This window comes from Uloborus diversus, chromosome 2 (genome assembly GCF_026930045.1).
Source record: "Uloborus diversus isolate 005 chromosome 2, Udiv.v.3.1, whole genome shotgun sequence".
Lineage (NCBI taxonomy): Eukaryota > Metazoa > Arthropoda > Arachnida > Araneae > Uloboridae > Uloborus > Uloborus diversus.
Genome location: NC_072732.1, coordinates 181329019 through 181356150, shown reverse-complemented (window position 1 = coordinate 181356150; position 27132 = coordinate 181329019). Strand labels below are relative to the sequence as shown.

The 27132-nt window shown below is 35.0% G+C and overlaps 1 protein-coding gene across 1 annotated transcript; it reads right to left on the bottom strand.

The window, feature by feature from the left end:
* Positions 1-15918: 15918 nt before the first annotated feature.
* On the bottom strand, positions 15919-26930 carry LOC129216690 (uncharacterized). The gene is made up of 3 exons (XM_054850906.1): positions 24613-26930; positions 23328-23664; positions 15919-16167 (listed from the first exon to the last, which is right to left on the bottom strand). Exons 1-3 carry the CDS (start codon positions 26928-26930, stop codon positions 15919-15921), a joined length of 2904 nt encoding a protein of 967 aa, XP_054706881.1.
* Positions 26931-27132: the final 202 nt, after the last annotated feature.

The window sequence follows — 27132 nt, the reverse complement described above, 5'->3', positions numbered from 1 at the left end:
AGGTTGATCGGGGTAGTCAAGCAATCTAGTCGTTCGTGCGTTCTTGGCTTATCTTTTTTAGGGAACTTCTTCGCAGAGTTGCTTTTGAAATGGCTCCTAAGCGATTGAGAAATTATACTGCAGTCTTAAAGTTTAAAGTTATAAAGGCAGAAGCTATTGGAAACCGACTTGCTGCCAGAGAGTTTGACAGTGATGAGAAATGCATTTGCCGTTGAAAATCGGATAAATTCACCATTGAAAGTGATGGCCAATCGAGGGATGCCGAAGGCAAAAAGTGCAAAATGGAAATTTTTAAAAATATTTCATTATTGTTAATTAAAAATACTAACTAGAAATAAAAAAAATATTTTTTAATTACATTTATTTCAGCTTTCTTTACTACTGATTGTGCTTTTAAATTGCTTAATGTTGGGTTCACGCTTATGGAGGGTGCGGCGCATACATTAAATTTTTTTTTCTTTGAGCATATATTACGATGTGGCGCTTGGTCCCGAAAATACGGTAGTTCAAAAAAAAAAAAATGCGATTTTATCACAAGTGCATCAATACAGTGATCCAAATATCTCACAGTTCAAAAGAATGGTCGTTCATTTTTGCATGAATGAAGGGGTCCGTTCATTTTAAGGACTCGTTCTTTTTGATCCATTCGTTCATGAACGACACATCCCTAGAGCCAACTCTTACGGATTAGCTGTAAAATGTACGCATGTTTGCTGCTATTTTGCTTTTACGTATCTGTCCGATAACTCTTTATACATTTTGTATTCCACAGTAAAGGACTTGCATGCACTCCATTTGCCGCACCCTCTGGTAAATTTCAATCTAGTAGCATCTGAGTTAATCCAAGCCAGTGTACTTGTAGAAATTTGAATTAATTTTTACCAATATGTTCTTTTTGAAAAAACTGTAAGGTGAAGTGCTTTATGCACCTAAGATGGTAGTTTGTTTTTAATAAAATTGGTCAAAAAAAGGCTCAAATTTCAGATTTTTTTTTTCTCCTCCTAATTTTTGTGGATTCCTAATTAGATTAGAGAACTTCAAATAAGTTGACAAAGTGGTGCGCATAAAAAATTTTTACTGATGCCGATCTTCAAAAGTTGGCAAGTATGGGAAAGTTAAAATTTTGTGGTTAAAATGGTTTTTGTTTAATTACTTATTTATATTGGCTCTTTCGCTTTCTCTGCTCTATTTTCGGAGATTAGTTTCAGTGGGTACAAACCATTATATCAAGTGACAAATGTATAGCTTTTCATGGAATTTCTGAGCCTTTTTTTTAATCGAATGACTTTTGTGCTTAAATGCTATTTCTTCCATCTTTTTGAAGGGAAGAACTTCTTGAATCTTTCCTAGTAACCGCACTGCCAACTTGGTTGTACCAAGAAATGTTGTCATAAGTGTCAGGATAATGTATTGTTTTCATTTTATTTAAACAAATTTTTAAGGAATTTTGCTTGATGAGGACTTAGTAGCCTTCAGCTACACTAATATATGTTCAAACAAGATTCCAAGATTATCATTCCGTTTTCTGAAAGTTAGCAACTTGCTCTAGCAAACTGAAAAAAAAAAAAAAAATAAAAGAAAAGTGTAAGAGACTTGAGCATGGATGATAAATTATAGAGCGGCGATCAAGTTAGTCACATAAGTGGAAAAAATAACTGCAACCAATCGAGCCAAGTAAGCATGACCATGCAATCACGCTTGGAAAATTAAAAGAATATCGAAGTAGCAATTGAAGGGATCAGTGGATAAAGGTGTTAACTGACATTTAAAAAAAAAAAAGCGAGTTTTGTTGATGGATGAAAGTTTTAAATGATTATATTTCATATAAGCTAGCATTGAAAGTCCTATTCTGTGTATTTCCAGAGATTCTAGATGATAAAGGTGTTATCTAACATAAAACCGTAAATTTTCTAGTGGTTAAAAGTGTTTACGTATGTTAACACCTTCATCCACTAACTGGCACCGTTTTTAATTCGAACGTGGGCAGCCAACAGCTGTTGAGTTGATTCCTTCTGACTGATCTGTTTGTTTACAGTACTTTCTGAACGTGATTTAGCTATTATTTTCTTGTAATAGCCTTTTGCGCTTTATTGTGATAATTAAACATAAGATACATTTTGTCAAGAGAAATAATGTCAATGTAATAATGCAATGTAATGGTACTGCTTTCATTGCCGTTGACTTACGACAGACTATGCCGTTGCCAAAATTAACAACATCAAAAGCCTTTTACTTGCGTCAAATGTGGTTTCTAGGAATAGAACCACATCTAGGAATACATATAATTTATAAAAATGTAGCCAAAACCACATTTTGTACATGGACTGAAGACGTTGCCCATCGAAGAAGCTTAGAAGTCGGTAGTTCAATTTTAACGGCAAATAGAAACAGATGATGAGCTGAAAACAAAAGACGGTTTAATAGTATGGAGTGACTCTTGTGCTGGTCAGAACAAAATCTTTGCAATGATCTGCCTCTATCCATTCCTTATATTGAAAGGTTATTTCAAATCAATTGACCACAAATTTCCAGAAGTGATACCATATCTAGATTCAGATCGGGATTTTATGGAAGAATTGAGAAGGTTCTTAGAAAACACGAAACGATATATGTACCAGACCAGTATCGGGATATCATCCGGAGTGTATCTCGAAAAAACAAAGTGATTGATATGACAAACCATTTACGCCATACTGAAATGTTAAATTTGACAAACAAAAAGAAAAATTGTCTACAAGAGAAAGTTAGGTTTAGGGATGGGATCAGATGGATTCGGGTTGAAGAATATGGATATTATCTAAATAAGGAAAGTTATGATCAATCTTTGCCATTTAAAAGAGTGTAAATTTACTACGAAAGAAGAAAATAGCAAGTCCACTAAATACTAGTATTCGTCTTCCTAGAAAAATAGGTAAAACAGGAACTAGAACGCAGCTCAAAATCTTAAAGAGCAACAAAAGTTTATTCCAGAGGAACATCAGGTTTTACAGCACTGTTATAAATGGAAATGATATGTAAATGACAGTAAAGCTTATAAAAAAGTTTGTTTACTTTATTTGGTTATTAAATCCAGAATCTTGCAATGTTTTCTTAAATTTATAATTCAAAAAATGTGATTCAGATAGATGTTAGTGTATTTTATTACCATCATCCATTGACACGGCATGAAAAGTTTGATCCGAAATTTAGTGGATGAAGGTGTTAACTACATAAAAGTGATAAAAAAACTCATTAATTGATGGTTTTCACAGCTGATCATTTTATTATAGATACCTGGACGACCCGAGACCCACGTGATAACAGGCCAGACAACTCCCCCCCCCCCCCCGCTTCGTTACGCCACCAGTCGTCGATCTATGAACTTGGCGCGAAACTTTGAAAGCAGTGCAGTCTACCAGTTAAACAATAGTGCTTCTTGCTCTGGTTGAAATAGATGAAATAGGAAATATGTAACTTCGGCTGCACATTTTTGAATACAATACTGTTGGATTTATCTCATCCTTTCCGCGTTCCTGAATGTAGAGGCAATTAAAATATATATATATATAATATAAGTGTCTGCTGAGTGCAAGTGAGTCAGCGATTTCCGCTTCCGAATAACTTGCATGTGAAGAAAAAAGCTGGGCGCCTCATGGAATAAATTTTAAAGTTCGGAGGTAAGTACTTTTCTCAGATAAACAAATTTACATTTTATGCAGTTAAGATTACTTAAGTTTTCCTCCATTACACAAACAATTGTCAGTTTCCTTTCTGGTATCTTTGTCTGTAATTTGTAATTTCAGTATACTGCTTTAATATTTGAAACGGTTAACTTGCAATTTTTTATTTCTTTATTTTTTCAACTTTGTACACGCATTTATTCGAAATGGATTTTCCAAGTTGACAATATACATATGTCAAAATTTTCTGCAAATATACTTGTTGCTATCAGAAGCAACGTAACTTGGTGTTGATATTCAGTTAATATGTAAACAAGTTTATTGAAAAAGGCTTTTAACTGAACTAATCTTATATTTTCCGTTTCGATTAAATTGTTTCATACGCTAGCATGTGTTATTTTGATCAAAAAACATTCCTTTGTGGGCTTCCGTAGTTCTGAGATAGAAGATTAGATTTGAACGCCGGAGGTCGTGGGTTCGATATTCAAACATTTCCCCCCCAACTACGCCCCTGCAATGTTATTCAAACAAGCTGGTTCTGTGCGTAAATTAAAAAAAAATATGTATGGTTTTTTTTTTTCACTCTTGTCTTTAAGTTTTAGGATATTTATGCACACATTGTGGTTAAGTTAACGGTATTCATAATTTCTGGGCTTGCGAATGATTAACTTTGAGCATTGGATACACAACGTGTTTTTGCCAAATGCTCTGTGCTTGTTTGTTTAAGCTTAAAAAGGGCAAAATGTCTTGAACTACATATTTTTTGAACTCCTTGGGTTTTCTGTTAATAAGCTTTCAGGAACTCTGAAACTGTAACGTAAATTGAATTAAGGGGCTGTCTATAAAGTATTATGCAAACTTTTGAACAAATCCCCCCCCCCCTCCTCCTTGTTACATGTAACGCTGTTCAACATGAGCATATTGTTATAAACAACGCGTGATGTCACACTTCTTGTTATCCCCTCCCTTCCCCCTGTCACAAAACTGTCACATTGATTTCCTAAAAGAGCATACTCAGCAAAATGTTGATCTAAAATTAACATATATGAGGTTTTAAGTATTTAAGAAAGTTGTTAAAATGGTCATTCTATGAAAAGTTTTTTAAAAAGGTTACTTTGTCATCAATTAATGCTTTTTAAAATAATTTTTCAAAAGCCTAAAATGATGAACTATTAAAGCCCCCCCCCCACACACACACAAGAATCATTAGCAGCAGAAAAAGCTGAAAATGGAAAAGTAGCCGAATTCAAAAAAAAAGGCTGTTTAGATATTGAATACATTTTTTTGATGTACAACATACAGTATTCATGATGTTGTATTATTCATTCTTTAATTAACGTTTTTCAAGTTGAATTCCTGTGTAATTTTTCAAGAGTGCCCACCGAAGGGGGGGGGTCGGAATCATAGTCTCATAGTAATGATAGCTTTTCAACGGCTATATAACTGTGCCCTTGAAATTTTAAGGGAGATGGAGATGTTTCGGGTTTTTTTTTTTTTTTTTTTTGAAGTTTTCATAATTGAAGGGGGTAGGGTACCGTCTACTTTGGGGGATGGCAGTCAAGCATTCACGTCTTTTTAAAAGCATAAATTTGCTCAGTTAAGTTAACATTAATAATCTGGTATTATGTACTTTAATTTGATGTTATGTCTTTGAAACATAATGCAGTCATGTTTCCCGTTTTCTTAAGTAAAAATGTTTATTTATTTTTTAAAATTTCATTTAATTCTTATTCAAATACAATAGTAATATTATTTTTTGTTTTGATGTAATTGTAAAATGAAAGTTCATTTATTTATTTGAATACTTCTTAAGACTTAATGTTTCAATACAATATACGAGTAGTTAAAATGCGATTAGTTAAAAAACATTTTATAATGAAAAATAAAACTGTGTTTATTTATCACTTTGTTTTAACATGATTGTAAAATAAAATCGTCTTTAGTTATTTGAATACTTTGTAAGACTTATAAATGTTTTTATGTTAAATACTATGAATTAAGCACAGTGTATTTTTTAATGTATGATTATCGGTTCCTTTTTATGTTTTCAAATGAAAAAGTAGAACTTGTAATGCTACTAAAATAACAGAAGTCAATAATAAATAAACCAAATAGGTTTATTTAACCAAAATATTAATCGAAGTGCTCACTTCCAAATATCAATGTGGATCGGCAAACGATGACGTCATTTGCTAGTTGGATGGCCTTCCTATCTCGAAGGCCTCGGACGACCGAGCCTCGCTCGGCTTTAAAAGGATTATTTTTTGTCAAATTGTGTTTTTTAAGGTTCACTACTTTTCCAAATAAGCTTCACGTTAACGAAATATTATGTACTCGACCTTCTTATAACACTAAAGTACCAAACAAAGATTCTGAATGTAATTAAATCAACATTTTGCTTTAAACTATCTGTTACGTTTGTTTCCACTATACAATTTTCTTGTCAGTAATTAAAATATTTTGACCTTAGTTTTGCTATATGGTGAAACCGGTTGTTAACCGAATTCTTCCTTTCATACTATGATGCGTTTTACGATTTTATCCCAATCGAGATTTTCTTTTTGAATTAGTACTTTTAGTTTTAACGCCAGAAAATGCTACATACAGCATGATATCCATCAAAACTGCTGATCCACAAACCTTCCAACAAATGATAACAACTGTCTTAACAAAACATAAACAATCTCAAGACATACACTTCTTCGAAATAAAATTTAGATGTGTGATTTAAAAAACATGTTAAACTATTTCAAGTGTAAAAAGAAAATAAATAAATAAAATAAAATAAAATAGGATGGTCAAGCTATAGTTTCACTTAAAAAAGAAAAAAAGCCTTTTATCGACTGTACATAATGCTTTTGAATTTGTTTTCATCTAAGTGTGTTTGAAATTAGTCAAAGTGGCCAATATCAGCCAAGCCTAGCAACCCTAAGCAAGTATAAAATTTTAAAGCGAGACGAGACAAATTTTCATTGTTATGGTTGCAAATCGTCTGCCTGATGCGTCAACTCACAGTTTCCTTCAAGGCTTAACTCAATTTGACTTTATATTAAAAAACTGTTTTTTGTAAAAAAAATCGCGTTTTTAGTGAAAAAACACTGATGTAGATGAACTTAGAATGCAAAACTACAATTAAATCCAAAATTTCATCCAAATCGTTAGAGCTGTTTCCGAGATAAGAAATATATGTATACCCACAAGAATTGCTCGTTAAAAGATATAAGATATTTCAAATAAAAAACTAACATTTGCTATCAAAAGAGAAACATTTTATCCATTGCATAAAAAATACTAGCCTTTGAACTTTGACTACGTTTTTCTCAAAACAAATGATTTGTCAGTTAACACCTTTATCCACTGAGCCCTTCAATTATTGAGTCACCTTTAAAAATTTTGTCCGTAAAAATATGGGGAATGTGTTTTAAATATTCAAGTGTTCTTATGCAATTGTAGATTGTTTTTGAAAATATCCCATATTTTGATATATATCGGATATTTTGATATATATCGGATATTTTGATATATATCCAATATTTTCTATCAGCACGAACTAGAGTCTTCAAATCAGTAAATGCATCCTCAAATCACTCTTTATTTTCTTATATTGTTATTACAATATGTAGACTTAAAATTAAGGTTTCTTTTATTATTTATATCTAATACAGTTTTAAGCACCATTTATACATTTCTCTTTTATGCGTTTTTATCAATTATACGTTTTTCCCTGCAAAGTCTAATACACATTAACCTATACCTATTATACGTTTTTTTTGTTTGTACGCTTTTTTCATATAGTCCCTTCAAAAACGTATAAACGGTGCTTCACTGTATTTCATTTTACATTTTATCAATTTTAATGGAGTTAATTTAGCATTAGCTGTTTTACTGATTTTTCTTCTGTTAGCTACTTCTACACAATTATAAAATTCAGAAATAAAAAATATGCATTAGTCGGTGCAGTCATCAGACATTTTTTCTGACCAATGTTTAATAATAATTAGGCACTTTTAATGTGAATTAAAATTGTTAAATTACTAATAATTTTATGAATATAAAACTTAAAAGGAATATTATATAATGTAAATGCACCAGTAGTGGCCACTTTGAGGTTTATATTTTAAAAATAAGGATTCTAATGGTTCCAGTGGATTTAAACTTGCTGGAGGTAGACCTCAGGCTATAGTGTAGTGGGCAGTTCAAGGAGGAGTAGGTAGAGCATCATGGAAAATTGCCATCAACTATTGAATACGGTCGCCTGGATTGTCGATGTTTTTTCAGCTGTCCTTCTAACGCTTCTTCGTAACGAGGTATATAAACATTGTGTTATATTATGAATAGAACAATGCTCAAAAATAATATGTTTAGAGCTGTAACAATGTTATGAAATGTGAAAGATCATGTGTGGAACGTTTTCAACTCCAAATAGTTATTTTCTTGGCTGACAGTTTATGTGGCCACTACTGATACCAAAAATGTTAGGAAATTCAAAAGTGACCACCGAGTTGCCACTACTGAATCAGGAAGGTTTTTCATAAATCAACTCAATTTTGCTTTTAATAGGTTGTAATCTCTTTACATAAAAACCTGCCTCATTTCTGACATAATATTATCGTGTGATCTAGTAGTGGCCACCCGGTGGCCACTTCTAAATAGCAATATGGCCACTACTGACTCATGTACATTATGTGATGGCGCACTGATGGATCAAAATTTGTGGTTTGAAAAAAATTGAACAAATTGACATTCTGGCATTTTTAAAATATGGGGGAACGATTAAGGAAGAGAAGGGCTATAATATGCTCATTTTCAAATGTGGTAATTGATAGTGTAGTACCACAGTTTAAGAAAAGCCACAAAATACGCTTTACTGTGGCGACTGCTAGTGCGTTTACCTCTTCTATAGACAGGCACGGATTACTCAACAGGCCATCCCCTACGCCCATACGCCCTGGCCTAGGAGCGCATATCACGGAGGGGGGGGGTAGTATTAAATTACTTCTAGGTAAAAATAAATAAATAAATATAAAAAAAACAGGAATTTGGCGCGCTAGTACAAAAAGAAGAGGAACATTCTACTAGAACCGAGAGAGAGATTGCAACCTGCTTGCTGAGCAGGTAAAAAAATAAAGGGGGAAGGGCATAATGCTTGATCGAAGTCCCTTTTCTAAGCAAAGCAGATAATTTTTAACTTCTCAGATTTAAGCAATCATTTCTTGAAAATACAGATTTTTTAAGGTAAAATAATTATTAGAAGTAAGTTACACACAGTAAAATTAGAAAAAAGTCATGATATATAAAATTCCCAGTTACAACACTTGTTTATGGAACAATTTTTCTCTTTGATAGTCTAAATCATATCAGTAAGTTTGTGTTTTGCAATTTGTAGTCCATTGATTCATATTTATTTATGACTGCTAATAGTCTGGGACGCCCAAAATTCAAATTTTGGGAAAGAGGGAAATTATCTGTTTACCGGATAAAACTTCAAAGCTTACCGAATAAAAAATAGGAGCATTGTACTACTAGTAGTTTTCTAAATTATCTGTGAATAGCAATAATTTAGTAGTTAGTAAAATTATGTTTACAATAAATAGCATAAATAATGAGAAAAAAATAAAATATTAAAGTACTTAAAAAATAATTTACCAGACAATACCAGATATTTACCGCCAAACTTTTATGATAGGGTACAAATGTTGTAAAATTTCCGAATTTGTGAAACATGTAACATTTACGGACTTTTTAAAAATTTTACCTTTAAAAATTCCCTGATTTATGTATTTTATCGATGTACAAAATGTCTGTAATTAATTCTTCAGACCAATTTTATTTTCTAAAATCTTCATTAACATAAGACATAGCTGTGAATTAATGATAATTTTTATGACTCTCTTGAATCAACACGGATGGCTTAACGTTTTTGCATCGAATGCGATCGGCAAAATTAGAAGTCTAAAAGTCCTCAACTTCACACTATAAGACATATAAGGAGGGCAGAGCCGCGCCGTCCCTATGTGCAAGGTCGTGCGGTGCACGACGGCGCCTGAGCCCAAAGAGCGCCGAACTCTACCGATCAAAAATGCTTCAAATGAAAATAAAATAAACCCTAACCCAAAAGTAAAATGGAATTCTTCATGACATTTAATGGAGGCAGTGAAATTATACTGCTCATTTAAACAATTAATCCGCCTCGCTGAGAATCAAAAAAGAAAAATTATCGACTTGTTGTGTCTGAACTTGCTATTCAAAAGCGCTATCTTTCACACTGAAAACAAGTGAAATTAATTAATGCATACATTAGCATTTTTCTTCTTAATGTGGAGCCATGAATGCTATATCGGTATGTCTTTATTACACAAGGTTGAGCATACGAGGAGCAAGAAATTTGCTTATCCCCATTTTGGTTCTTGAGGTGAATATCTTAATATATAAAAATCAATGTCCTGAGATAACATATATATATGTATATATATATATATATATATATATATATATATATATATATATATATATATATATATATATATATATATATATATATATATATACATATATATATATATATATATATATATACATATATATATATCAACGCACAGCCGAAACCGCTGAAGCTTCAGACTTCAAATTTGGCAGGCATGTCCGCATAATTACGAAAGTAACCACTAAGAAAGGATTTTTCGAAATCTCAATTAGTTCGGGAGAAATTAATTAAAACCCCGTAATTTCTGCGAAATTAAAAACCTGTCATTGAAATTCAAATCCCTTATTTTCGAAGGCTTTCCTCCATTCAAATCATTATTCAGTACTTCATCTCAACTTTTGGTCGATAGCGAACTATAAATTTGATTTTGTTTTTGTTTCTTACGTGGTTCTTCGAGGCTTTTCTCAAGTCAAATCATAATGTTTCTGTCTATTGCTTTCATTTTTTCAAAACTAGAAACGAAGTTTTTAAGAACATCATCACAGGCGGACTATCCTTTTGAATTTAGAAGAGTGCAGTTTCCTGTTAAAGTTTGCTGTGCAATGACCATTAATAAGTTACAAGGACAGACATTAAAAGTAGCAGGGACCGATTTAAGAGAAGACTTTTTTTCACACGGCCAATGTTATGTAGCTTGCTCCAAAGTCAGTTCATCAAGCAGCTTAATAATTTTAGCACCAGAAAAAAAAAACTAAAAATGTTGTATACAAAGAAGTTCTTGTTTAAACATAGGTATATCAATAAAATGTGGATGGCCTGTATTTGCAAAGATAATCAATACTTTAAAAGGATCGTTAATAACAGTTAAAGATCGGTTAAGGACAAAGGCATATATGTAAGGAATCCAGGAGCCCGGGATCCTCCCCAAATTAGAAAAAGTTATAGGTAATAAGTAATTATTATAGGGGATTTTCGAAACTAGGTGCACCAAGCACTGTTAACCCCTGCTAATTCCATTACCCGAGCAATGCCGGGTACGGGAATGCTAATCTCTTATATAATTAAAAACTGAGCGTACCTATGTATCTATGTATGTTCAAGCTTCTTCTCCCAAACGACAATGAACTGACCATCGAACCAGGTATCGATGGATTCGTCATCCTCCCGTCTTCATGTTTGGCTATTTAACATAATCCTCCGATAGTAATTAGCGGAGATATCAGTTAAAAACTATTAATTATGACTCTTAGCTTTCAAAATCAAATTCCTATTTTTCGAAGGCTTTCCTCCATTTAAATTATTATTCAGTGTTTCACCTCAACTTTCCGCAACAATGCTTTTATTAAAATGTATAGCGGTGAAGAAAATCATAGAGATGAAAGATCTGTTGCCATTTTTTTCTCGAATATGAACTGGTAAAATTCTTGTTTTCGTTTTGAGGCTTTTCCTGTAATCAGGGGATTTAAAATGTTTACTTTTTGGTGTTTTTCCGCAATCTGTAGCAAAATTTCACTGACTTTTTTTTTTTTTTTTTTGGTTCAAGCCTGAGTGTTGAACTTGCGTCACTTGACATACCTTTTATTTTCGAGGTGGACCGTGCAAAGCCGGGCGACGCAGCTAGTCTTGTATTATAATTTGTGCAAACATAGTCTTTTTGTGATTTTTAGTTCGTTGTAATTCCACTGCTTCATGTTATCATACATTTTAAAAAAATACAGTAAGCACATTTGCATATTACTTAGATGTGTGTAATATTTATACATTGTAGACAATAATTTAGGTTAAATTTTTAGTTCCGAAAAGTGTTGAACATAATTACTTGATTCTCCTCTCCCCTCCCCCTTTTATCTTTTAAACTTTTTGTGTATTAAATTAAAAAAAAAAAAACTTTGGAGAGACTATATATTTGTTTTGAATCTAAATTCAATGCCTTTTGTAAACTCGACGTTAAATCCCGGTTATCACAAATTTGCCATTTCAACTGCGCTTGCGCACGGACTTAGCTGATTTCAAAAATCTTGCTAAAATTAATTACAAACATTTTAAGTTTGGTAATAAATATGAGATGGCAACAGATAAAAATTAGAAATCACAAAGTTTTCTCTGATTTAGTTTTTAGGCCTCGGTAAAGATTGAATTTTGCGTCTTAATTATTAATGGATTCGGTGTCTGATTTGTCTGTCCCTTTTCAAGACCAAATTTTTAACTTCAGAAGAGCGTACTAGAATTGCAGCATCACTTCTAATGCAAAGCCGAACCCTCAACCTAAATAAAAATGTATAATACTAAGCTGTTTACGCCTAACGTAAAATATCCGCAAAAGACGGATTTCTGTACTAATATTCCAATCATTTTTGAAGTACGCAACGTATTTTACATTTATGGTAAATAAATATTTCCAGACTAATAAATATTGAAGTGTCACTTTTCTATTAAGATTATCAGTTATTCATATCCGTAGTTTCATATAATACTAGCAAAAATACCCGGCGTTGCCTGGGTCAGTAATAATTATTAGAAAAAATCGTTACTTGCTTTTGTTTTCTGTTTTAAGTAAAAGAATTTAAAACACATCTTTTTGACGTGATTAAAAATAGAGTTTCTTCCTTACCCATAAAACTAAAATAGCAATAAGTATAAAAACAAAGTAGTATTGATTTAGAAACGAAAGCACTATATTTAAGCATATACAAATTTAAAAAACATTAAATTAATCTTCTCATGTTTAAAAAGATTAATCTGTTGATACTTTTTTTTTTTTAACATGGAGTCTAAAACCTTCTCTGTATGGCTAATGAAGTACGAAGTGATTAAAAAAAAGTAGCTGCGCTCGTAATCCCCTTATACTTGCTTTAGTTATTTCGGGAAATTTCAATCATTGTGGCTCTTGGTGCGATTTTACCGAATTTGCGAAAGTCGTTTCGAGGTACCTTCGATGATGCTCCCCCATTCTTTCCTTACTTTGTAAAACGATATGATATTAATTTTCGTTACAGAGATATCGTCGCCAGATGCTGAGATATTTTTGGTCACCATAAAATGGCGCTAAACAGTTTCATCCGAAATGTTACCAAAATAAGTAATAAAATTTGGTGATTGTTTGAAATTGTGCAAAAAGGAAAATTAATGGAAGTTTTTGTGCTGTTTATGGATTTGCCTAATTTAGTTGCTGGATTATTTAACACAGTAAAAAAAGTCTTTTGAAAATTCTTTGATTGGCGATATTTCGTTTACATGGTGAAAGCTGAGAAACATTATGACGTAGTCTTCGGCTTCAAAAACAGCAACGTTGAAAAAACTGCCAAATGCATCAGCTACGGAAATCTTTCTGCAAAAATTTTGGCGATCTGCTGGTTGTTTGGATAATGAGTAAGTGTTCAATTAGCATAAATAATAATAAAAACCATTAATTACTTTAAAGTTCCGTTTAAATGGAAAATCATCAGCCAAATCATGTATTATTTGCCAATCTTGTGCAAAAATCTTACTTCAAGATTTGACTTGAGAAAAGCCTTGAACAATCACGAAAAGCAAAGAAAGTCAACAATACAACAATTGTCGCTATCGACAGGGAGTTGAGATGATACACTAAATACTGTATTGAGTTGAGGAAAGCCTTCGAACATGGATCTAAAAAGCTCATAACTCGTTTTTTATTCTACTTAGAAATTTCGAACAGGTGCCATCTTCAGCAGAAAAATCAGAGCTTTCGATGGACATATAATGTAAATATGTGCAAGTATTTATTCATCCCAATATTAGAGAATTTATACAAAAATTGTGTTTTATTGCCCCCCTAAGGGGGTTTTGCCCCCCATAACGGGACGAAAACTACCCTATGTGTTATTCTGATGCATAAGCTATATTATTGTAAAGTTTCATCAAAATCCGTTCAGTAGTTTTTGCGTGAAAGAGTAACAAACATCCATACATACATCCATCCATACAGACAAACTTTCGCATATATAATATTAGTAAGATATCACGAAATCGCTTATAATATATCACGAGAATATTCTAACGCATACATTAATTTGGTTGGACTCTCGCTCAGCCTAAATATAAACAAGCAACACGAAATCTTAAAGCAGAAAGCCCAAAAAGCTAAGTCCGTGCGCAAGCGCAGTTGAAATGGCAAATTTGTGATAACCGGGATTTAACGTCGAGTCTTTTGTAACGGTTCCGTATTTTTAAATTCTTGATTTTACCGGAAAAGATTTCAGTTTCAGATTTTAAATGGAAATAACCTCTACTTTAATTTAGAAATCTGTGGCAACAAATATTGATAGCTCAACTTTTTGCTATTGAAGTGAAGTGAAGCGCTATATGTTTTCATTGCGCCATGTTGCTCGCGCCTCGCACTCGTACGAATCATGTCTAGATAATACTTGGAATTTCTTTTACCATTTTCTTTTCTCTTCTTGTATTGTCCAAAAATGTTTGAATAAATGTGTCACTTTTGTGTAACTTCGTTTTCTTCATGAACGTAACACACCAACCTGCCGTAAATTGGTGACCTGAGGACTTATTAAAAAAAATGTATGCAGTTAATGTTATCTGGATGCAGCCTTAAGAATGCGTGTTAATGAAGCATTTTGCGTCATTGTTTTCCTGAGGACTTTGATTAGTAAGTTTTTGCATTTGGAGCTACTACTGTGAATTAGCGATGACTGCTCCCGACCAACAAAATCAGGTTGCGAAAGTTGCACTTCGCATCCCACCAAGTTTTGCCTCTGGCCCTCAAACTCCTGTTGGACAACCTCATCAATCAATGCCGCAAAGTCAAGCAGTCAGTGGAAATCAACCTCATGGGCCTGGTGTTCCACAAAATTTTAGTACAACACCTCACCCTCCTGTTGATCACTCACCTGGTCCCCAGCAGCAACAACAACAGCAGCAGCAACAACAGCAGCAGCAACAACAACAACAGCAGCAACAGCAATCTCCAATCTCTCAACAAGCTCAACAGCAGCAGGCACAGCAACAGCCCCAGCAACAACAACAACCACAGGCTCAACAGCAGCAGCAACAAGCATCGCAACAACCACAGCAACAGCCTCAGCAGCAACCTGTACCCCAGCAAAAAAACACAACAGCAGCCACATCAGCAACAAGCCGGATCCCAGCATTCTCCCGCTGGCCAACAACAATCGAGCATACAGTACAGCCAGACTGCTAATCAGCCTCATCAGTCCTAGAGCAATTTCAATATTTCTCAGAGCACCACTCCCCAGCCTCAAGTGTACACTACCCAATCTGCTACATAAACCAATTACCTCACCGAGTGGTTCTTCATTGAAACCTACAACTCCTTCGTCAGAGGATGAAGCAAATGTTCAACCAAGGACTATACGTTCTGGACGTCATGTGCATTTTCCCGCAAGATATCATTGGGGAAGATTTCGATAATTGGGAATCTGGCGATCATTTTCTATTGGCGTCAAATCATTGGCACCAATGCATGCGCGGGGATAATTTTTCCTTTCCGAAACGTAAACAAAGGGAAAAACGTAGGGTTTTATTTACCAAAACTTGAAATGATTTTAAAGGCTCAACAAGATTTATGCAAAAGAAAGAAAACAAGATAATAATGAATTTCAATGTAATCTAAGCACTTATTATCTATAAAATCATACAACCATTTTCCCAAGACAATTCAACAGGACAACATCTTCACATTTAAACATTTTTTTTTTAATTTTAAGTTTAAAAAGTTACAACTTTTTAAACAAAGAACATAATGACCACTATTTACATTGCAGTAGGTCATACGAATTTGTGCTAATAATAAAATGAAAAAAAAAAAAATCACCAATATTTTTGGAGAAAAATATTTCAAATTTGGCACGAATCAAAGTCCGGATCATCATCTTCTTCTTCAAAAAAGGGAATGTCTCCCTCCAAATCTTCTGTACCAGAATCTGTCGGAACTCTATATTTCGGCATCAAATGCTCAATTCCTTCAGACTCAGCAATTGGGGGATCAATATATTGCATTTCTAACCCTTGTTTGCCGTAACCAGGATAGACAGCAGCGATGTCCCTGAGGAATCGATCAAGTCGAGCGCCATTGTTTGCCAAACCCTGAAGACGGAAACGCCGATAATAATGCAGTGCCATATATTGGCGAAGCATTGGCATCGACCTTCGCGACTTCAGGGTTGTTTTTAGGATCCTGTTTTCATTTTCAAGGGGATTGATCATATTTGTGGGATCTTTTTTGTCTACAAACTGACCCTTGCTATGGTTCGTTTTTTTTGTGAACCGCATCGGTAAACAGATTTTTAACGTTAAAATACTGTTTCGCCTCATCAGTACATATGTAGCTGGTATCTGGGTGGCAGTGCTTTTTAATAAGGGGCCACAAATCTCTCTTACTCTTTCCATTTACAAGGAAAAAAAAGCCCTTCTTTATCATCCCTAGAAAGATAAGGAGAAACGAATAAGCAAAACGTGCACACTACATAAAATGATCGATAGCGGAAACATCTAAAACACATACTTGCAATAGATTCCTAGTACGACCTGAGTCATAGGTGTAATTCTTCCTCGATTATATTTCCTAATCGTAAGGAACGTCTCGTCTAAACAAATGGTTTTTCCTACTCCCCCTAGAAGTTTGGAATGGTGGGAGGAAAAGATTTCAGAAACCTCTCGCACGTAGCTGAATAAGTTGACGATGGTTTCAGTGGACATCGTAGGATTTTTGGCTTCACTTTCCCACCGAAACTCACGCACCTCCTCCAGAATTTGCGTAAGAGGAAACTTCATTAAAAATGCCAAATCTCCCGAAAAGACAACCGCAGACCATCGAAAAAGGTGTTCTTGGCGGGAGAAATCTAAAACAAGTACACCAAATTTAGCGAGAAATCGTTAGCTACGCATTACCAGGCTCACCACTGCATATAAATATTAAATTGTAAGTTTTAAGCATTTCTATAATACAATAACGTTAAAATATTCATTAAACTTTAGCTTTTTAGCGTTATTTTCTGGCAGTCTATTTAACATTAGCGTTTGGCATCCAATCACCTGGCGACAGTTAGAAAAGTCACCAAAAATCTCAGTTACCGATTTTTTTCCCCCTAATAACTTGACTACAATCCAGTGGCGCCGACTCCATAGGGCTTGAGGGGGCCCGAGCCCCCTCAATAGTTTGTTTTGGGGGTCAGAGCACCCTCAATAATTTAAGAACATTATTTGCCATATTATGGTTTCTAAAATTACAAAATTCTGTTGGTATTTTTTACTTCCCTTGTTTGAATATAGTTACATTGCAAAATACATTCAGTAATGAATTTAAAAAAAAAAACTATTACGGTAGTAAACAGGTTAATTGAAAACGAGCGGTGTGAATAATGATAGTGTTACGGTGCTGAGAGCACTCATAGAATTTGTCCCAGTGCGCGAACCTTCATTTGAAGTCTGTCGCCGGCGGCGCTCTCATCTAAGTGTTGCTGATCTGGAAAAAATATATCAGGGTTTGATCTGTATATTAAATGGAAGGCGTGATAGTTTTCTTCAGTTATTAGAGTTAATAAAATAATCTGTATTAACTTTTTAACTCTATTAAAGCATTAATTTTGAGACATTTTTATTTAATGAACTCTGAGCCTTATTCAAAGCAAGCTTAAATGAGTTATTTCACTTATAGTAAGCAGTGCAACAGCAATCTTTTATGCTTTATTCTTTAAATGATAGTTTAGATTTATTTAAATATTATTTCAATCTTTTCAGAGCTATATATTCACTGCTTTGTAATAGACTAAAAGTATAATTATTATTGTAAATTAAATTAGCTTTTTACAAAAATACCATGCGTTTTTTTTTTTTTTTTTCAAAGCCAAAAAATGTGTCGGCTTGTCGAGTTTCTCAGAGTGTCGATTTACCGAGGGTCGAGTTTTTGGGGTTCTAATGTTGATTATAAGACTAAAAAGCTTTAAAACTCACTACTTTTTTTATCTCATATTTAGAAAATTCCCCCTTGCAAGGCCCCCGTTATGGCACTCTCCCCCCAATAGTTGTTATAAATCGGTGCCACTGGGAGTTCATTTCCATGCAAGTCAAGTGCACTACCTTGTATAGTGCCGTAGCCTAGCTATGACACTTCACGGCTCCCCGAAAAATGGAACTGTAAAATTGTTCCTCACTTAAGGCAAGTGACATGATCTAATTGAAATCAGAATATTTGTGTACCAATTTTTAGATTGTTTTACTTTGAAAATGCCATGTCACATATTGTTTGTTTGTATAAATTATACGCACCAGAAAATATATAAGTTAGCATTTTCAAGGCACAAAAATCTGAATTTTTTTCGGGGGGGGGGTGGCTCCGTGCTTTAACATACTCCCTAGACCCAAATTGACATCCGGCCCCCCCAATAATTTTTCCAAGTCGGCGCCCCTGCTACAATCTGTGTGAGAGTTTGAGATTTATGGTAAGCCCGATGATGAAGAAGTAGCAAAAAATCAAGTAAGGTAACCTACTAAAAGAGGGGAAGAAAAAGAAATACCTTCTTATTACATGGTCGACAGAAATAATAGAATTCAAATTTTCTGTTCTTGTCTTTTCTGGCATGCATTTCCTTTCCACAAGAACAAGGAGGATATTCATTAGGGTCAGGGGCAACCCCCATCTCTGTGAAAAAATTCAGGGCTACATTTTCCGATTCTAGCAGTCCGCTCCAAGAAATAATATTAAAGTGCCTTAATTTAGGATGCAAATCGTCTCGGGAACCACTAGCCATCTAGGGCCAAAATTCGATGATTAAAATAAATTCAGGAAAAATTAAAAATGAACTAAATCAACGAATATAAAAAAGTAAACTTACAAGTATATCCCAACTTCTGCAAAACGATTGAGAATTGTGCAGGAGTAACTATGTTAAGAACTTTGAATATTATTGCTGTGAAAATTCAGCTAAGATCAAATTAAAATAATTCTCGCTTAAAACGTAATTTATTTCACGAGTTTAATTACTCGCGACATTTACAAAAATTTAATCAAATCCTTTAGATTAATAGTAGGGGAAAAAATAGGGAAATATTTGGACTCGTGGGGTTACCATAAAGCAACAGATAGGAAGCGGGTTGCCAAAATAAATAAGTATCGCAAAAAATTTGGCGACAGCGCCAGATTCCCAATTATCGAAATATCCCCTATCATTGACACTGGGAGGGGAGTATGCGGCAACAAATATTGATAGCTCAACTTTTTGCTATTGAAGTGAAGTGAAGCGCTATATGTTTTCATTGCGCCATGTTGCTCGCGCCTCGCACTCGTACGAATCACGTGTAGATAACCCTTGGAATTTCTTTTACCATTTTCTTTTCCCTTCTTGTATTGTCCAAAAATTTTTGAATAAATGTGTCACTTTTGTGTAACTTCGTTTTCTTCATGAACGTAACACGCCAACCTGCTGTAAATCTATTTAGTACTTTGTTGTCATATTTTGACCGGCGTAACACTTCAAATAATTATTTATTAATTAGAGAGATATTTAGAGCGGTGTTAACTTTGATGTTCAAAATATTTTCTTTTTCCAAAAACGCATTAGCATATCACAAGCCGGATTCATCAAACGGGGTCCAGCCTGAAAAAAAACAACTTGACGTTAAATCCCGGTTATCACAAATTTGCCATTTCAACTGCGCTTGCGCGCGGACTTCTGTTTTGATTTAGTGTTGCTTCTTTATATTTAGGCTGAATGAGAGTCTCACCAAATTAATGAATGCGATTAGAATATTTTCACAGCGATTTCGTGATATATTACATGAAACTACGGATATGAATAACTGATAATCTTAAGAGAAAAATGACACTTCATTATTTATTAGTTTAGAAATATTTATTTAACATAAATGTAAAACACATTGTGTACTTCAAAATTGATTGGAATATTAGTACAGAAATCCGTCTTTTGCGGATATTTTACGTTAGGCGTAAACAACTTAGTATTATACATTTTTATTTAAGCTGAGGTTTCGGCTTTGTATTAGAAGTGATGCTGCAATTCTAGTACGCTCTTCTGAGGTTAAGAATTTGGTCCAAAAAAAGGACAGACAAATCAAACACCGAATCCATTAATAATTAAGACGCAAAATTCAATCTTTACCGAGGCCTAAAAAGTAAATCAGAGCAAACTTTGTGAGTTCTAATTTTTATCTGTTGCTATCTCATATTTATTACCAAATTTAAAATGTTTGTAATTAATTTTCGGAAGATTTTTGTAATCAGCTAAGTCGGCGCGCAAGCGCAGTTGAAATGGCAAATTTGTGATAACCGAGATTTAACGTCGAGTAAAAAAACACGCTATCTCGGTAAAGTAGTTTTTTCAGAATTTGCTACATTTTGAAACATTCTCTTCAGAAACAAACTAGATATCGATCAATATAAAGTCCAGAAATAGACATCTTGCTTTCTGAACAGTGTATCAAATATTAGAAATTTAAGCTGTATACTAGCAAGCAATAATTATTTCGATCACATTTCAAAAAATGTTTTTAATTGTTGGGGTAAAATGCTTTGATTAACTGAAACTGGCCATCTCTTTTTTAACGGCAGCTCAATGCAAGGTTTCCAAGAGAAAAAGTCAGATTTCAAAAACCAGTTTCAATCGCCCGTCCCTTACAGACGCCCACACTCGAAATAACTTAGAGATAAGAAGTAAACACGTACACTGTGTTCCAAAATTGAAAATTTACAGATTGTTTTTATTTTAATAAGTTGAATGCCTTTTTTTTTTTTTTTTTTTTCATGTTGCATTTGTTTACAAAACCTGACCCTAAGAATTAACTATATTTAGCTCGAGCGTCACTGCATGAAGGCGCTCAAAAGACATTTGCACGACGGCGCTGATCAAGCTTGGCGCGGCCCTGAAGGAGGGTTAAAAATAATGCTAAATACATAATTATAAATGTCCAAAAGGTAAGATCACAAGGAAAAGAAAAATGAGCGAGTATTAAAAAAGCGGATGCAATCGGATTTAGAAATGTGTGAAAAAATGAGATTACACGTAATAGCGTAAAAAATGGCCAAGATGCGCAAGTTTAAGCTAATGTGTAGAATTCAATAAATATGCATGTTCTTGAACTCAAAATCCATGATTTTTGAGCACTTTTTGCCGAAAATCATGATTTTCCACGACCATTTTTGATCATAGCCGAAATCCATGACTTTCTAGGTGCATTGAAACCCTGCCTTTAGTAGTATTGAAAAATTATGCTACCAATATCCTATATCCATTGATATACCTTGGTAAGTTGTAGGAAACAAATTGTCCTAGAATTACATTGAATTGTGTACTTACAATTTTCTTATGAAGAAGTGGTACCCGCACGGCTTTGCCCGTAGTAGAAGAATTAAAAGGTCTTTTGGTTCGCCTATGTATTTACAAATAATGTATGGTGACTTTCTTGCCAATTGGCATGCCATGTTACGGTTCCACGTTGTGATAACTTGGTAATTTACTCGTCCATCTTATAATTTTGCTCGGGAAATTGTTCTTAAAATTGGAATAGAAAGCGAACAAAATCGAATTTTCAAAAAATCACTTCGAGGTGCACACCCCATGCTACAAATTAACTTTGTACCAAATTTCATGAAAATCGACCGAACGGTTTAGGCTCTATGCGCGTCACAGACATCCATACAGACAGAGATCCAGATATACAGACAGACAGACTTTTAACTTTTTTATTAGTAAAGATGATTTCGTAGTGATAATAATTATTCAATTCATACTTACCAAAGTTCATATGTAGAATACTTATATAAATACATTAATTTTCTTTTACTTTATTTTTTACATTAGTGTACAAAAAATACAAATACAAATTTTCTACTAAAAACTTTTTATTTTATCCTAAGTACGTAGTACTTTGAAGAAAGAAATGTACAATAAAAATGTGATTAATATATTGGTACTTAATGTAACTATCATATTGAATCAATTTTATCCATCAGTTATTTGAATTTAAAGTAAGTAATGTGAATTCTAAGGAAAGGATGTCAGATGGCCACTACTGACTCTGTGGCCACTACAGATCAACATTCAGGGTTGAGAATCGGAGGAAAAATGACTGAGACTTTGACTCCGAATCCGACTCCTGGATTTTTGAAGGGTTTACTCCGATTTGCTGCAAAATCAATTCAACTTTAACTCTACGATTCCAACCCCGATTACCTCACTGGAATTGCGAACAAAATGAGACTCCGACTCTTGAATGATTTCTCTCTATCTACAAAACAATTCCACTCCGTTCAATCTGACTCCCAAAATTACCGACTCCGACTCGGTTTGCGGGCAAAATGATGGACTCCGACTCTTCACTAGCTGGCGCCTCATGTATATTCACTGAATAAAATTCTCACTTTCCGTTCAGAAATCTGTTATGACCTTGCCCCCCGATAGATGGCGCCACAAATGATTTTCCATTTAATACATTATTTTCCTCCTTGGAGAGAGCATTATTTGTCTAGTGGTTAGCATATGAATCTCGTATTCCAGAGGTCTAGGGTTCGATCCCCGGCTAAAGCGACTTAGATTGAGCTCATGAATCACGTTCATCAAAAGTTGTTAAAATAGAAATTAAATAAACCAGTTATTAAAAGAAATATATATATTAAATAATTGTCTTAAATGACGTCATCCGAAAATACCCCTCCTGAAACGTTTTCAAGATGGCGGAAGGGTCACGTGATCCTCCAAGATGGCGGACCCCCTTCTCACTGTTAATTTTTTTTCCTCCTGCTTGTCCCTATATCGCTGTTGTTACTACTGTTGTTACTCAAATAAAACTTCGTAAATCCCGGGTATACAATTTATTGTAGATGACATGACATACACAGGATATAATTCTTAAACATATTGAGCAACTTAAAACGTATAATAATAGTATATAATTAGCTTAGAACAGTAGGACGTATAATAACGACAATTCAAAAGAAAGTAATTCTAAACATTTTTCCGTTGCCAAATTATCAAACGAGTTTCAACATACTCCCACCTTTTGTATTGCAAATAAAGCTGGTCGCAATACAAAACTACAATAAAATAAAAGTACATAAGAAATAATTTCAAAATATAACAAAAATGAAAAACAATGAAGAATAATGCAAATAATAGTTAACACAATTTTAAAGTCACAGTGTACGAGAACAAAATAATTGAAGTCTACAAGTCCAAACGTTGTGGAGGGACTATTCGTCGACCACTGCGGGTTTGTTTCACTGGCTGAGGTACCTCGGTCATGGGAATGAAAATCTCAGCGTTAGGGTTGAGGGTTTTTGGAATAGGAACTACTGTGGACTCCATGTATCCAGAATCGATATTAGCTGCCACCTCCTTTCCATTTGCTGCTAGGTCTGATGGCAAATCACTGATTGACATTTCGAGAGGATACAGCCTCTGCAAAGGTCTAACGAGGTAACCATTAGCAACTCGTAGTTTGGCAATTCTTTGGATACCATCCCTGCCAGGATACAGTTCAACAACACGACCTAATGGCCAGTTCAATCTCTTAGTGTCCTCACATCCTATGAGAACTATTTCTCCCACCGAAATTTCCTGCTGTTTTGATCTAGATTTTGGATTACGTACAAGTTCACCTAAATATTCCTTCTGGAAGCGTTTTCGAAAATTATCGCGCAAACTTTGTACATAACGCACTCTTTTTAATAAATGCTGGGAGTCAAGGATGTCCAAGTCATGTGTTTCTGATCCTCTTATGTCTTGTATGAAATGAGCTGGAGTTAAAGGTGTCATTTCATTCGGATCGTCCGAGATATAGGTGAGTGGTCTCTCATTAATGACACTTTCTGCTTCGCACAACACCGTGAGCATCTCTTCGTATGTCACGCAAGCCTTTCCCAAGCACTTTCGTAAAATTTGTTTAATACTACGTACCATTCTCTCCCACCAACCACCATACCATGGCGCGGTGGGTGGGCTAAAATGCCATTTGATGTTTTGCAAGGCACATTCAGATTGTATTTCCTCCCAATTCAATGATTGAAGGGCTCGTGCTGTTCCAGTAAAATTTGACCCATTGTCAGAATACATTACAGAGCATCTCCCTCTTCTAGCGAAGAATCTTCTCATTGCTTGCCGGAATGCTTCAGCTGACAATGACGTGACGAGCTCTAGGTGAATGGCTCTATATACAGCACATGTGAACAAAACAATCCATGCCTTGGTACCTTGACGTAAGTGTAAAGGTCCCGCCAAATCTACACCAGTGACTTGGAATGCAGAAATGCGTTTTGTTCTATCAATGGGTAGAGGCGCTGTATTTGGCTGTACTGGCTTGCTTGAATGTCGCTTGCAGATCACACACTTGCTTATAACCTCTCTAACAACCCTCCGACCGCGAGGAATCCAGTAGAGCTCTCGAATATGATTCAGAGTTGTCTGAACACCACTATGCATCAAAGCTTTATGAACGTATTCGATGTACAGTCTCACGATGGGATGATCTGGTAGTACGGTTGGTTTTTGAAAATCTTCTGGGTCTTCACCCAAAACTAACTTAGTTTCAACTTTTAAAACTCCAGACTCTTCGGAAAATCGTATAGACTTCGAGTATTTTTCCTTCAATTCAGCATGCAGTTCTGTTTGTACCAATTTAATGACGGCGAGTTCTGCCTTCTGTATTTCTTCACATGTTAACTCGGAGATAACTCGGGTGGACTTATTCCTAGCATTATTTATAAATCTCAGCATCCAAGCTACCATTCTTATAACTTTGCTGTACTTAGAAAAGTATAGAAGCTTCTTGCTGAAGTTTTCCTGTAAGTTAATATTCGTGCTGCAGATAACACTTTTCTTTCTTTCAACTAAAGCTTCTTCAGGCATCGTAATCTCAGTATTTGGCCAGGTATTTTCTGTTTCTTGTAGCCAAGTGGGACCCTCCCACCATCGACTATCTATCAGCTCCTTCCAATTACAAGAACGCGAGGGCAAGTCGGCCGGATTCATAGATCCTGGTACAAATCTCCAACTATCGACATTTGTAAGTTGACGTATTTCTTTAACCCGGTTACCGACGAAAGTATTCCACGGTTCTCCTTTCGTTATCCAACTTAGAACAACCATTGAATCGACCCAAAAGGAAATTTTTAAAGGTTGCTGTATTGCTTCTAAAACGGTACTTGCTATTCTTGCACCCATTGTAGCTCCAAGCAACTCTAAGCGTGGAATCGTCGGTCTTTTCATCGGAGCTACTCTGGCTTTGGCAGTTATTAATTGGACAGAGGTTCCCGTTTCTTCTTCAGAGCGTAAGTATACACAGCAAGCGTATGCATCTGTGGAAGCATCGGTAAAGACATGCAGGCTTGTATTCTCAAGAGTTCCTAGCATTAATCGACGAGGTATTCTGCACTGTTCTATGAGATCAATATGCTTCACCCAGTGTTGATATCTATGTTGAATATTTAGAGGCAGATCGTCGTCCCAGCCTATCTTGTTTTTCCAAGCTTCTTGAAGCAATAATTTTGGAAGAAGAGTTGCAGGTGACGTAAATCCAATAGGATCGTATATGCTGTTAACTATAGAGAGAAGCTTTCTCTTTGAAAGGACCTTTTCTGAAGTCCTTTTACAGCCAGCACAATAAAGTTCATCTGCATGAGTGTCCCATTTCAGGCCAAGTACATTCTGATCTATACTTTCTTCAATTCCACTGTAAGCCCAGCATCTCAATTCAAAGGAACCCTTTTGCATTACTTCTATAGCTTGCGATTTTAATTGTTCCAGTTCTTCGCTGGTATTCACACTCGTGACTAAGTTGTCTACATAAAATCCTTCTTTCATTCGATTGATCGTGTTTTGCAGGACTATTGATTGGAATTCCTGCGATTCAAGATGAAATTTAATCGTGGCATTTAATAAGAAGGGGCTTGATGAAACGCCGAAAACAACACGACAATGCCTGTAAAATTTCATCTTAGTGTGTTCTTTGTCTTCCCACCAAAGGAATCTTAGGTAGTCTCTATCTTTGGAAGCTAAAGAGAGTTGAAGAAATGCTTGTTTAATGTCTGCAATTACTCCAATGGCACCACAACGAAATTTACTTATGAGGCGAGGGATTTCACTTAATAAACTTGGTCCTGTACTAAGACAGTCATTTAAGGAGGCATATCCGGGGCGTTTGCATGAAGCGTCAAAGACTGGCCTGACCTTTGTGGTAGCGCTTGATGATTTAACGACTGGATGATGTGGCAAATAATGACAAGCCTTTGAACTTGACGTTTCAGCTTCTGTCACCTCCTCTATGATGTTATCATTCTTCCACTGCTGTAAGACACCATCATACAGTTCGTAGTAATTGTCTTTCAAAAGACGCTTTGTAACGGTGCGAAGTCTTGCTTCTGCCTGGTCGTATCCATCATACAAGTCAGGATGTCCTGCTAGCCATGGAAGAGCCACCTCATACCTGTTTCCAGTTTTCCGAATTGTCTCTTGAAAAAATGTGACCGTTTCTTCATCTAGCTCCTTAGTTGTTTTCCTCTCAGTGGGATCTGTTATACCCAAAGATTCCAAGTCCCAAATTTTGTGTATCTCTGAGTGATGCATACATAGCGATACCATATTTATGCTGCTCTTCTTTCCTGGACCTAAAACACTCCATCCGAGTTTCGTTTCTACGGCTGTTATACCAGATGGCAGAACTTCTATTCTTCCTGTTAATATTCCTCCCAGAAAGTCAGCACCGATGAGCATGTCAATAGGAGGAGTTTCTGGACCTATGTCTGTTAGTTCAATTCCTCGACGTTTTAATTCTTGTACTAAATCTGGGTCACGTATGCGAGGCAAAGAAGAACATATCTTGGGCTGGTCCAAAATTGACATGTTGCACGAAAACTTTCTATCGATACTCTGAACGTTGATGTCATAGCGACCATGTTTAACTTCAGCTGTTTGCTTACCACCAAATAGTCCTTGGGACAATAACTCTGTACCTGAAGGTTTTAACCTTAACTCTTTAACTACTTGGTTGGTTACGTAAGATCGCTGTGATCCATCCATCATCAAGGAGGGCTCTGACATAAAT